Source organism: Balaenoptera musculus, chromosome 9, assembly GCF_009873245.2.
Source record: "Balaenoptera musculus isolate JJ_BM4_2016_0621 chromosome 9, mBalMus1.pri.v3, whole genome shotgun sequence".
Lineage (NCBI taxonomy): Eukaryota > Metazoa > Chordata > Mammalia > Artiodactyla > Balaenopteridae > Balaenoptera > Balaenoptera musculus.
The window spans coordinates 42,619,375-42,633,979 of record NC_045793.1 but is presented as its reverse complement, the minus strand read 5'-3'; the positions used below and the strand labels follow the sequence as shown (position 1 = coordinate 42,633,979).

The following is a 14,605-nucleotide window of genomic DNA, read 5'->3' as shown; positions in this document are numbered from 1 at the left end:
AATCTGTGTTCCATGTCATTTAAGGTGGTGTCAGAATAATTGAAAAATTATTTTGAAACTTATTTTCAAAAAACAGAGAATTTAGTAATGGCACACAGCAGCTCATTTGTTTTCATCACTGTTTCAGAGTTTTGTATTACACTTTTCATTTTTAGACATTTAATGATTATCTCTAATGTTCACAGGAGCCCTCTTGCACAAATGGAAGAAGAAAGAAGGGAGCATGTAGCTAAGATGAAGAAGATGGAGATGGAGATGGAGCAGGTGTTTGAGATGAAGGTCAAAGAAAAAGTTCAAAAACTGAAGGACTCTGAAGCTGAGGTAATCAACCTAATATTTTCACCTTTTACAGGCACAGTATTCCTTTAAAAAATATCTTTAATAAAATTCATAGATAATATAACCTTTCTCCAGATTTTTTCAAATATAATACGCTAACATAATAAAATGGAAAAATAAAAGCAAGCACTATGTTTACAATAATATATATTTTAATATGTACTGGAATACAAGCATACTTGGTAGGAAGACATAGTAGAAAACTTCCAATAAATTTTATTAGCTATAATTAACAAGTAATAAGAAATGAAATTATAAGCCATTCCATCTAGTCAATATAAGAAAAGTAAAGATCAGAGTTTTGGGTGGATGTAAGAATAAAAACTAGTGTTAGGGTAATAATAATAGAACAGACTTATTTGCATATGAATGAAAAAGAAAGAACCTTAGTTAAACTATAGGCATGCCAGGGTAAATTACAGACAGAGGAAGAAATGAAGAAATGTGATTTTTATAAATGAGTTGGGCCTTATTTGTAATATAGTGTCAACGTAATTCCCACTGTTACAAAAATCAGGTAGGGTAGTGACAAAGCATTCCAGCAAGCTGATATACTACCTTGGAATCTCTCTAGATGTTGAGGCATATATTTAGTTCCTATTAATCAAAAAAATCATGAAGACATGTCCTTCAATAAGTGATAAGAAATAAAAGATGGAGAAAAAAACACACTAACACAAGCACCTGTACAGTAAAGTTAGTTGGCTTGATGTCCAAGAGCAGTAGAAGAAACTCTAGGTAACACAAATACAAAATAAATCAACAATTTCAGTATATTTCTCCAGCACAGATTTATTATCATTGTGCTGAAAATTACTTTTAAATATATGGGATGACATTAATATGAAATACTTTTAAAATTACTTTTAACGATAAAATTCAGTGAGATCCCTGTGTTTATATGTGGCTCCACTAATATAATAATATTTGTGTTTAAATATATTAAAAGGAGACTCCGATCTAGTCTGTTAGATCCTTACAGTTGGTCTGTTTGCTTTTGTAATGAATTACTGCATAAAATACATAAACCTTTGACTAAATACATAACCAAAAGTACTCTGATCCATTGAGTAGATGGAATGCATGGAGTAAAGTATTCAGTAATTTTGAGGAAATGTTTTTATTCCACATTAGATTTCTCTTAAATCACTGGGCTTTTCATGTAATCTCTTATTAAAAAAAACTTTCACTGTTGTTATATTTATCATATGCTTAATTCAGTGGGGATACAGAATAGCTCCTCCTGGTCTAAGACTACCAAGCACTGCAGAACTAGCATCCCTGGCATCTGTTATTAAGAAGACATTTAGGAGATTAAGTTTAGTCTTTTTTATTAATTAGCTTTTTATTAAATCTATCCATCCGAGTCTCTACTCCTTCACTAATTAATAAATGATCTGGAAAATCCCTATCAGAAGGTGAATAGAAACAGGAGTAATCAACAGTCTGCATTATCTCCACACTTAGATTATGATGAAAATCTAAAAGGAGTTGAATTTACATTTGGTATAGACATATTTTAGGGCCTGCTCCTAAGAGTAAATGTTATAAACAAATAATTATAAAACTGTAGTTATAGAACCCTTTGAGAGTTTTTACGATTACTGTGAATGGTGAAAACAGAGTTTTCCGAACCTTAACTGCTCTTTGAAGGATAGAATCTTTATTAACATTAAAAGGACCTGTAAACAGATCTGGACCAAGTTTCTCCTAATTCAGTGAGCCATATAAGTATGTAAATATATAGGTGAAGAAACCTATTTAACCTTGTTTAATACTGTTTTTTCTCAAGTGCTAGAAATATTTGTTTGGGGCACAGTTGCTAATATCCAGCAGCACAGCGTATCAGGCACATTCATGGATTATGTCATTTAATTCATACCACAGCCCTTCAAGATGGGTATTATTGTCCATTTCCCTTTTTTACATGAGAGGAAAGATAAATTAACTTGGCCTATGCTGCATAACTGTAAGCCATTATTTGAATACACTTAACTTTGTTCTTAATCGCTAGACAAGTCCACAATCATGTATCCACAATTTCAGAAAACTGCAAAACCAGACATAGAACTAATAGTTTTATCCCACTTGATGTGAATATTTATATACTTCACTGCAAAAAATAGTAATGTGTTTGGTTATAGGTGCTACCTTAGGCAGCCCAGGAGTTGTTGTTGTTGTTGTTTTTTTTAACATCTTTATTGAAGTATAATTGCTTTACAATGGTGTGTTAGTTTCTGCTTTATAACAAAGTGAATCAGTTATACATATACATATGTTCCCATATCTCTTCCCTCTTGCATCTCCCTCCCTCCCACCCTCCCCATCACACCCCTCTAGGTGGTCACAGAGCACCGAGCTGATCTCCCTGTGCTATGTGGCTGCTTCCCACTAGCTATCTATTTTACATTTGGTAGTGTATATATGTCCATGACACTCTCTCACCCTGTCACATCTCACCCCTCCCCCTCCCCATATCCTCAAGTCCATTCTCTAGTAGGTCTGTGTCTTTATTCCCGTCTTGCCACTAGTTTCTTCATGGCCTTTTTTTTTTTTTTTCCTTAGATTCCATATATATGTGTTAGCATACTGTATTTGTTTTTCTCTTTCTGACTTACTTCACTCTGTATGACAGACTCTACTCCATCCACCTCATTACAAATACCTCCATTTCGTTTCTTTTTATGGCTGAGTAATATTTCCATTGTATATATGTGCCACATCTTCTTTATCCATTCATCCGATGATGGACACTTAGGTTGCTTCCATGTCCTGGCTATTGCAATAGAGCTGCAATGAACATTTTGGTACATGACTCTTTTTGAACTATGGTTTTCTCAGGGTATATGCCCAGTAGTGGGATTGCTGGTCGTATGGTAGTTCTATTTGTAGTTTTTTAAGGAACCTCCATACTGTTCTCCATAGTGGCTGTAATCAATTTACATTCCCACCAACAGTGCAATAGTGTTCCCTTCCTCCACACACCTCTCCAGCATTATTGTTTCTAGATTTTTTGGTGATGGCCATTTTGACCGGTGTGAGATGATATCTCATTGTAGTTTTGATTTGCATTTCTCTAATGATTAATGATGTTGAGCATTCTTTCATTGTCTGTTGGCAATCTGTTAGATCTTCTTTGGAGAAATGTCTATTTAGGTCTTCTGCCCATTTTTGGATTGGGGTTTGTTCGTTTTTTTGTTATTGGAGCTTCATGAGCTGCTTGTAAATCTTGGAGATTAATCCGTTTGTCAGTTGCTTCTTTGCAAATATTTTCTCCCATTCTGAGGGTTGTCTTGTTGGTCTTGTTTATGGTTTCCTTTGCTGTGCAAAAAGCTTTGAAATTTCATAGGTCCCATTGTTTATTTGTGTTGTTTTATTTCCATTTCTCTAGGAGGGTGGGTCAAAAAGAATCTTGCTGTGATTATGTCAGAGAGTGTTCTGCCTATGTTTTCCTCTAAGAGTTGCTAGTGTCTGGCCTTACACTTAGGTCTTTAATACCATTTTGAGTTTATTTTTGTGTATGGTGTCAGGGAGTGTTCTAATTTCATACTTTTACATGTAATCGTCCAATTTTTCCCAGCACCACTTATGAAGAGGCTGTCTTTCTTTCTCCACTGTATATGCTTGCCTCCTTTATCAAAGATAAGGTGACCATATGTGCATGGGTTTACCACTCTGGGCTTTCTATCCTGTTCCATTGATCTATATTTCTGTTTTGGGGCCAGTACCAACCTGTCTTGATTACTGTAGCTTTGTAATAAAGGTCTGAAGTCAGGGAGCCTGATTCCTCCACTCCATTTTTCGTTCGCAAGATTGCTTTGGCTATTCGGGATCTTTTTGTGTTTCCATACAAATTGTGAAATTATTTGTTCTAGTTTGTGAAAAATGCCAGTGGTTAGTTTGATAGGGATTGCATTGAATCTGTAGATTGCTTTGGGTAGTAGAGGTCATTTTCACAATGTTGATTCTTCCAATCCAGGAACATGGTATATCTCTCCATCTATTTGTATCATCTTTAATGTCTTTCATCAGTGTCTTATAATTTTCTGCATACAGGTCTTTTGTCTCCTTAGGTAGGTTTATTCCTAGATATTTTTATTCTTTTTGTTGCAGTGGTAAACGGGAGTGTTTCTTAATTTCACTTTCATATTTTCATCATTAGTGTATAGAAATGCAAGAGATTTCTGTGCATTAATTTTGTATCCTGCTACTTTACCAGATTCATTTGATTAGCTCTAGGAGTTTTCTGGTAGCATCTTTAGGATTCTCTATGTATAGTATCAATGTCATCTGCAACAGGGACAGCTTTACTTCTTCTTTTCCGATTTGGATTCCTATTATTTCTTTTTCTTCTCTGATTTCTGTGGCTAAGACTTTCCAAAACTATGTTGAATAATAGTGGTGAGAGTGGGGCAACCTTGTCTTATTCCTGATCTTAGTGGAAATGGTTTCAGTTTTTTCACCATTGAGGGACAATGTTTGCCTGTGGGTTTGTCATATATGGCCTTTATTATGTTTGAGGAAAGTTCCCTCTATGCCTACTTTCTGCAGGGCTTTTATCATAAATGGGTGTTGAATTTTGTCGAAAGCTTTCTCTGCATCTATTGAGATGAGTCATATGGTTTTTTCTCCTTCAGTTTGTTAATATGGTGTATCACGTTGATTGATTTGCATATATTGAAGAATCCTTGCATTCCTGGGATAAACCCCACTTGATCATGGTGTATGATCCTTTTAATGTGCTGTTGGATTCTGTTAGTATTTTGTTGAGGATTTTTGCATCTATGTTCATCAGTGATATTGGCCTGTAGTTCTTCCTTTGTGACATCTTTGTCTGGTTTTGGTAATCAGGCTGATGGTGGCCTTGTAGGATGATTTGGGGAGTGTTCCTCCCTCTGCAATATTTTGGAAGAGTTTGAGAAGGATAGGTGTTAGCTCTTCTCTAAATGTTTGATAGAATTCGCCTGTGAAGCCCATCTGGTCCTGGCTTTGTTTGTTGGAAGATTTTTAATCACAGTCTCAATTTCAGTGCTTGTGATTGGTCCTGTTCAATATTGTTCTATTTCTTCTCCTGGTTCATCTCGGCAGGTTGTGCATTTATAAGAAGCGGTCCATTTCTTCCAGGTTTGTCCATTTTATTGGCATAGAGTTGCTTGTAGTAATCTCTCATGATCGTTTGTATTTCTGCAGTGTCAGTGGTTACTTACTTCTCTTTTTTCATTTCTAATTCTATTGATTTGGAGTCTTCTCCCTTTTTCTCTTGATGAGTCTGGCTAATGGTTTATCAATTTTGTTTATCTTCTCAAAGAACCAGCTTTTAGTTTCATTGATTTTGCTATTGTTTCCTTCATTTCTGTTTTCATTTATTTCTGATCTGATCTTCATGATTTCTTTCCTTCTGCTAGCTTTGGGGTTTTTTTTGTTCTTCTTTCTCTGATTGCTTCAGGTGCAAGGTTAGGTTGTTTATTCGAGGTGTTTCCTGTTTCTTGAGGTAGGCTTGTATTGCTAAATAAACTTCCTCTTAGCACTGCTTGTGCTGTGTCCCATAGGTTTTGGGTCGTCGTGTCTCCATTGTCAGTTTGTTTCTAGGTAGTTTTTGATTTCCCTCCTTCCCCTTTGATTTCTTCAGTGATCACATTCGTTATTAAGTAGTGTATTGTGTAGCCTCCATGGTGTTTGTATTTTTTACAGATCTTTTTCCTGTAATTGATATCTAGTCTCATAGTGTTGTGGTCGGAAAAGATACTTGATAGATACGATTCAATTTTCTTAAATTTACCAAGGCTTGATTTGTGACCCAAGATATGAACTATCCTGGAGAATGTTCCATGAGCACTTGAGAAAAATGTGTATTCTGTTGTTTTTGGGTGGAATGTCCTATAAATATCAATTACGTCCATCTTGTTTAATGTATGATTTAAGCTTGTGTTTCCTTATTTATTTTCATTTTGGATGATCTGTCCATTGGTGAAAGTGGGGTGTTAAGTCCCCTACTATGATTGTGTTGCTGTCGATTTCCCCTTTTATGGCTGTTAGTATTTGCCTTATGTATTGAGGTGCTCCTATGTTGGGTACATAAATATTTACAATTGTTATAACCTTCCTCTTGGATCGATCCCTTGATCATTATATAGTGTCCTTCTTTGTCTCTTGTAATAGTCTTTATTTTAAAGTCTATTTTGTCTGATATTAGAATTGCTGCTCCAGCTTTCTTTTGATTTCATTTGCATGGAATATCTTTTTCCATCCCTCACTTTCAGTCTGTATGTGTCTCTAGGTCTGAAGTGGGTCTCTTGTAGACAGCATATATATGGGTCTTGTTTTTGTAATCCATTCAGCAGTCAGTGTCTTTTGGTGGGAGCATTAAATCCATTTACATTTAAGGTAATTATCAATATGTAATGTTCCTATTCCCATTTTCTTAAATGTTTTGGGTTTGTTATTGTAGGTGTTTATCCTTCTCTTGTGTTTCTTGCCTAGAGAAGTTCCTTTAGCATTTGTTGTAAAGCTGGTTTGGTGGTGCTGAACTCTCTCAGCTTTTGCTTGTCTGTAAAGGTTTTAATTTCTCCATCAAATCTGAATGAGATCCTTGCTGCGTAGATTAATCTTGGTTGTAGGTTTTTCTCCTTCATCACTTTAAGTATATCCTGCCACTCCCTTCTGGCTTGCAGAGTTTCTGCTGAAAGATCAGCTGTTAACCTTATGGGGATTCCCTTGTGTGTTATTTGTTGTTTTTCCCTTGCTGCTTTTAATATGTTTTCTTTATATTTAATTTTGACAGTTTGATTAATATGTGTCTTGGCGTGTGTCTCCGTGGATTTATCCTGTATGGGACTCTCTGTGCTTGCAGGACTTGATTAACTATTTCCTTTCCCATATTAGGGAAGTTTTTCAACTATAATCTCTTCAAATATTTTCTCAGTCCCTTTCTTTTCTCTTCTTCTTCTGGGACCCCTATAATTCGAATGTTGGTGTTGTTTAATGTTGTCCCAGAGGTCTCTGAGACTGTCCTCAGTTCTTTTCCATTCTTTTCTCTTTATCCTGCTCTGCAAGTAGTTATTTCCACTATTTTATCTTCCAGGTCACTATATCCGTTCTTCTGCCTCAGTTATTCTGCTATTGATGGCCATCTAGAGTATTTTTAATTTCATTTATTGTGTTTTTCATCGTTGCTTGGTCCTCTTTAGTTCTTCTACGGTCCTTGTTAAATGTTTCTTGCATTTTGTCTATTCTATTTCCAAGATTTTGGATCATCCTTACTATCAGTTTATCTGAATTCTTTTTCAGGTAGACTACCTATTTCCTCTTCATTTGTTAGGTCTGGTGCGTTTTGACCCTGCTCCTTCATCTGCTGTGTGTTTTTCTGTCTTCTCATTTTGCTTATCTTACTGTGTTTGGGGGTCTCCTTTTCACAGGCTGCAGGTACGAACCTGCAGGTATTCCCGTTGTTTTTGGTATCTGTCCCCAGTGGCTGAGGTTGGTTCAGTGGGTTGTGTAGGCTTCCTGGTGGAGGGGACTAGTGCCTGTGTTCTGGTGGATGAGGCTGGATCTTGTCTTTCTGGTGGCATGACCGCATCCGGTGGTGTGTTTTGGGGTGTCTGTGGCCTTATTATGATTTTAGGCAGCCTCTCTGCTTATGGATGGGGCTGTGTTCCTGTCTTGCTAGTTGTTTGGCATAGGGTGTCCAGCACTGTAGCTTGCTGGTCGTTGAGTGAAGCTGGGTCTTGATGTTGAGATGGAGATCTCTGATAAATTTTTTGCCGTTTGGTATTACGTGGAGCTGGGAGGTCTCTTGTGGACCAGTGTCCTGAAGTTGGCTCTCCCACCTCAGAGGCACAGCCCTGATGCCTGGCTGGAGCACCAAGAGCCTTCATCCACACGGCTCAGAGTAAAAGGGAGAAAAAATAGAAAGAAAGAGGATAAATATATAGTGAAGTAAAATAAAGCTATTATAAAGCAAAGCTATACAGACAAACTCTCACCCAGAAGCATATACATATACACTCACAAAAAAGGAAAGGGGAAAATTAATATATCCTGCTCCCAAAGTCCACCTCCTGAATTTGGGATGATTCGTTGTCTATTCAGGTATTCAATAGATGCAGGCACATCAAGTTGTTTGTGGAGTTTTAAATCCACTGCTTCTGAGGCTGCTGGGAGAGATTTCTCTTTCTCTTCTTTGTTCGCACAGCTCCCGGGGTTCAGCTTTGGATTTGGACCCGCCTCTGCGTGTAGGTCGCCCTCAGGCGTCTGTTCCCCGCCCAGACAGAACGGGGTTAAAGGAGCAGCTGCTTCGGGGGCTCTGGCTCACTCGGGCGGGCTGGGGAGGGAAGGATACGGATGCGGGGCGAGCCTGCGGCGGCAGAGGCTGGCGTGACGTTTTACCAGCCCGAGGCGTGCCGTGTGTTCTCCCGGGGAAGTTGTCCCCGGATCACGGGAGCCTGGCCGTGGCGGGCTGCACTGGCTCCCAGGAGGGGCGGTGTGGAGAGTGACCTGTGCTCGCACACAGGCTTTTTGGTGGCGGCAGCAGCAGCCTTAGCGTCTCATGTCCGTCTCTGGGGTCCACGCTGATCGCCGCGGCTTGCGCCCGTCTCTGGAGTTCGTTTAGGCGGCGCTCTGAATCCCCTCTCGTTGCACGCCGCGAAACAAAGAGGCAAGAAAAAGTCTCTTGCTTCTTCGGCAGCTGCAGACTTTTTCCCGGACTCCCTCCCAGCCAGCTGTGGTGCGCTAACCCCTTCAGGCTGTGTTCACGCCGCCAACCCCAGTCCTCTCCCTGCGATCCGACCGAAGCCCGAGCCTCAGCTCCCAGCCCCCCGCCCGCCCCGGCGGGTGAGCAGACAAGCCTCTCGGGCTGGTGAGTGCTGGTCGGCACCGATCCTCTGTGCGGGAGTCTCTCTCCGCTTTGCCCTTCGCACCCCTGTGGCTGCGCTCTCCTCCGTGGCTCCGAAGCTTACCCCCTCCGCCACCCACAGTCCCAGGAGTTGTTTTGTAAATAGAGTATATAGACCTTTCTAAGTAGTATTGGCTTTCTGAAATCTGAAAAATTTTGAACTATGAAACACATCTAACCCCAAGGGTTTCTAGGAAGTGAGGGATTGTGACCTGTACTTTTAACCTACATGCAGTTAACACAAAGATACGTATATGTGACAGAAATGTCCAGGTAAAGAATGATGAACACTGGTGAACCTATGGTCCAGCTTAAAAAAATAAGGCATCATCAGTTCATTTGAGGCCCCTTGTATCTCTCCCCTATTGTATCCTCTCTCTCCTTCTCAGAGGTGACTATCTGAATTGTGTATATATAATTCCCTTGCATTTTTTTTTTTAATAACCAAAGGCATTTTCCTGTGTTCCTATTTTCTAACATTTTCTTAGTAACTTGTTTGCTATCATCAGGAAGATGTTACCTCAATTTGATTCATGTTTGCTTAAATATAATCTTAGATGGTTTTGTTTTGTAAGAACTGCATGAAATAATTTGGAATGGGAATGAATATGAAGTCACTTTTTGTGGGTTTACAAAGTAATTAAGGAAACAAGTTGTATGCGAAATTACAATCCAAATTCAAGATGTTAATTCATTGGTGTAATACAGTCTTTAATAAAACATAGTTCCTGGACATCTGAAAGTTTTTAATATTAATAGTTCTTAGTTATTCGTTGTAGTTTTTTTTTTCTATGACTGTTTTCCTCAGAAATGGATTAACTAGCACCTAAATGAATTATTTAATGAACTATTAGGTAAGCTCTTTGTTTCTGCAGTTACTTTGCATGAGTGTTTTCCACCTTTCAGCCAGCATTCTTTATAGCATTAATTCTCAATGTAGAAAGAACCACCTGCTTTAGAATCACGGGAACTTGTTGAAAATGTAGATTTCTAGACTTAACAAAAACCCAGAGATTCTAATTCAGTATGTCTTTGTGAGGTCCAGGATTCTATATTTTTAACAAGCATTCAGGTGATTTGTACGAAGACTGATATTTGAAAACCACTGCTTTATAAGAATCGGGGACCTTATCCCATGATCTTGTAACTCTTAGATCCTCATCTATTTGCTTTCTTTTCACTTGTCTCAGCTTTGTGAACTTGGAATTACGAGGCAGGTTCGAATCCTGGTTCTGCCACTTTTTGACTAATGACTTTGGGCAAGTGACATAAACTCTGCAACTGTTTGGTCATCTATGAAGTGGGAGCAGTGGTGTCTTCCCTGCCCAGCTTCCTACATGTTTTGTGAGTAAGGAAAAATGAGATGATAAGATAGGGTATGCCCATTATAAAGTGCCACACACTGTAGCTTATTGTACTCTTTTTTTCCCTGTTTACCAAGATTATTCTCTTCGATCACTGGCCTTTTGGGTGGTAAGTCCTATAGGCAGAGGAATTTTAGACGGTGCTAAAATTTTAGACAGTGCTAAAACCAGGTGGTACTTTGAATTTATAGCATAAGAACTGAATGCTCATACTGTTAACATTAGGATGCCTGGATGAAATGTACTTCTGCTCCTGATTTCTCAAACAGTTTTATTTTATATATTGTGCTCTGAATTAGCTCCAACGGCGCCATGAGCAAATGAAAAAGAATTTGGAAGCACAGCACAAAGAATTAGAGGAAAAACGTCGTCAGTTTGAAGATGAGAAAGCAAATTGGGAAGCCCAACAACGTATTTTAGAGCAACAGAACTCTTCAAGGTATCTAATATCAGATTCCCAAGAAATGTGTGTATTAATGCTTTAAAGAATTATTTTCCTATTTATTTTAAAAACATTAAAATAACATTTAAAAAGACATCATCCATTATCATAAATCCCAAGCACAATTTTCATGGATGAATCTTTTATATAGATGGATGCAGTCTGTCTATTATAATAGTATTTTTTTCACTGTAAACATTTTCCATGACTTAACAATCTTCATAATTATAATTTAGTAGCTTCATAATATTCTCTTCAGTTGACTCACTGTAATCAGTTGCTTACCTTTTCCCATCAAATGTTGGACATAACGGTTGTATTTAATTTTTGGCAAACATAGAGAACACTGCTACAAAGATCTTTTATACATTCAGAGGTATGTCTTTATTGTGTTGAATTATTTCATTAAGATAAAATTTTGGATATCTAATTCCTAATGCAGCTAATTAGTTACTCTTAATTTACACAAAAATCAGTAGTGTTTATACTTTGGTTTTCTTCTTTTCCTCATTAGTCCCATTTAAAACTGAAAAGTTGTATCCCTATAAGGATTCTACAGTTTACCCTCACTGCTAAACATTTTCAAGATTTTCAGCACTATCCTTCTATTAACTTTTTCCCCAAGGAAGAAGAAAATATATTTGTAAAAGCGAAGCATTTCAGAATACAAATGGCAGTAGGAGAAAAGGATACCCTGGTTGATGTCAGTTGATCTTTTTTGATTTGCACTGTTTCATTTAGGAAAAATTGTGCTTGTATATTAAAAATGGGTTTTTGTCATGTTTTTTACTGTTTGTCTTGGAATTTTGTCAAATATTTGTCCAAGAAAATAATATTATAGACTAGCATTGTCCTTATTGTTAACTTTAAATCTTCTAATTTTTAAATGAAAACGTAGTGTTTGAAAATCCAACACAGTTGTAGTTGGTTTAGCTATTGCTACCATATGTTATCTGTGTTTATAAAGTGGTCACTCATTTTGATTATTTTCCTTTAATCATTTAGAACCTTGGAAAAGAACAAGAAGAAAGGGAAGATCTTTTAAACCCTCTTTTGACCACCAGTTACATATTAGTTGCCAACATGCCAGCTTGGACATCAGTGTTTGTTGGATCCATTTGACCAATTTGCACCGGTTTTATCCTTAATGATGGATTTAACAGCATGACAAAAATTATTATTATTTTTTTTTGTTCTTGACGGAGATTAAGATGCCTTTAATTGTCTAGGGTGTTGTGTACTTAGAAACTAACAGCTCTAAGTACCTTTCCTATGTTTTCTTTTTTTATTAAACAGATGTCTTCAATTTAATGCAAGAAAACATTTTACTGTTGTACAATCATGTTCTGGTAGTTTGATTTTTTACAGGATATTCCAAAATAAAAGGACTCTGGAAGGTTTTCATTGAGGATAAATTGCCATAATATGATGCAAACTATTCTTCTTTATGATAATTATAATACAAAGGTTTCATTCAGTGCAACATATACAGTAATGTAATTTAGTCTAACACAGTTGACCCTATTTTTTGACACTTCCATTGTTTAAAAATACACATGGAAAAAAAAAAACCTATATGCTTACAACGCACCTAGAGCTTTTTTATAACAACCTCTTTTTTTGTTTGTTTGTTTTGGATTCTTTAAATATATATTATTCTCATTTAGTGCCCTCTTTAGCCAGAATCTCATTACTGCTTCATTTTTGTAATAACATTTAATTTAGGTATTTTCCATATATTGGCCCTGCTAAAATAGGATATAGCATCTTTCATATGGTAGGAACCAACAAGGAAACTTTCCTTTAATTCCCTTTTTACACTTTATGGTAAGTAGCAGGGGGAAAAAATGCATTTATAGATCATTTCTAGGCAAAATTGTGAAGCTAACAACCAACCTATTTCTACCTATGTGCAGTCTCTTTATTTTACTAGAAATGGGAATCATGGCCTCTTGAAAAGAAAAAAAAGTCACCATTCTGCATTTAGCTGTATTCATATATTGCATTTCTGTATTTTTTTGTTTGTATTGTAAAAAATTCACATAATAAACAATGTTGTGATGTAACTGAGCGTGGGGTCTTAAATATTCTCCAGTTGATATACAAGAGTGTACAGTGTGTTTGGGAAGAAGATTTTCAGCTTGAATTTGCCTCCTCCATGATTGTAACTCTTACCTTTTCTCTTGTATGTTTGTTTCATTTAGAGTGCATACGCCCTGATTTTCTAACTAACGGGATATAGTATCTCTCTACTCATTTTTGTCTCCTATTAACACGTTATTTCTCTGAGAATGAATTTCAACTCCCCAGGTGAACTCACAAGTCCTTGGACTGAAATTTTTTAACTGGAAGGAGGGTGGTATAATTTCTTTTCACTATAAGGTCAAATGATGTAGATTTTAACAAAATGCTTTATGATATTTTAAGTATAATTAATGCAACACAGTTTGTTACCTTAAAAAGTTTCACCATATCTGTTACTTTTTAAAATTAATGATCCAAGCAGAAGGAAGTAACTGATATTTCTGATTAGCCAATATTTTTGTTTACATCAGAGGCTGATGGGTTTAAACAAATCAGTATGCTTGAAAGATCTTGTTGCTTTTCAAAGATATATAGATATAAAGTGTAAAGCATATTAGGAAGATTATTCACCTTACAGAATCTTGACTTTACATATAAGTTCACCCTGGAGTGCTATTTTTAAAGCAGATCTTATAGGGCATTAAAAACATGAGTTTAAGAATACTGCAGTAAATACTTATCCTTATTTGATGGCCGTCACTAGTTAAAGATTGTCTTGGAAAACTTTTGTTAATCCAAAAATGCTTTCTGCTATTGGAGGATATACTGTAGTGCAAATGGCTTTTTCTTTTGGCTGCGTTGGGTCTTTGCTGCTGTGTGCGGGCTTTCTCTAGTTGTGGCAAGTGGGGGCTCCTCTTCGTTGCGGTGCATGGGCTTCTCATTGCGGTGACTTCTCTTGTTGTGGAGCATTGGCTGTAGGCGTGCGGGCTTTGGTATTTGTGGCTCACGGGCTCTAGAGCGCAGGGTCGGTAGTTGTGGGATCTTCCCGGACCAGGGCTTGAACCTGTGTCCCCTGCATTTGCAGGCGGATTCTTAACCACTGTGCCACCAGGGAAGCCCTGCAAATGGCTTACAAAAAAAAAAAAAAATTGGCTTTTATTTCAAGACCAGAATCAGATATTCAGGAATAACTGTAAGTAAATGTGCAGGGTTTTTTTTTGTTTGGTTTGGTTCTTATATTAAGAGAGATTGGGTTAACACCCCTAACCAGAAAAGTTTGGTTTTAGGAAGTTAAGAATAACCCACTGAATTTGGAGACTGCAAAATGAGGAAGTTTATATTGACCACCTGCCTAACTGGTAAGTACTGCTGCTTCTAGAAACAGGTTCTCATAGGTGCCATTTAAAAATTCTGTACATTGTGATAACTTTATAAAGTCACCTTTATTCTACTTCCCTAGTGAAAACTTTCAATAGTCTTTATCCATGTCATGCCTAAGGTTTTATCTGAATCTGATGTAGGACCCATACAACTTGACTGGGTCTT

At 37.2% G+C, this 14,605-nt stretch overlaps 1 protein-coding gene across 6 annotated transcripts in view; it reads left to right on the top strand.

The window, feature by feature from the left end:
* SEPTIN7 (septin 7) overlaps nt 1-13,101 on the top strand; it is a 113,192-nt gene extending 100,091 nt beyond the window's left edge. For all 6 annotated transcript variants that reach the window (XM_036863009.1, XM_036863005.1, XM_036863003.1 and 3 more), the window contains 3 exons: nt 186-321; nt 10,893-11,032; nt 12,041-13,101. In XM_036863009.1, the coding sequence (XP_036718904.1) occupies nt 186-321; nt 10,893-11,032; nt 12,041-12,080 (316 nt within the window). In that variant the 3' untranslated portion in view covers nt 12,081-13,101. The remainder of the gene's footprint in view (nt 1-185; nt 322-10,892; nt 11,033-12,040) is intronic.
* The last annotated feature ends 1,504 nt before the right edge of the window (nt 13,102-14,605 follow it).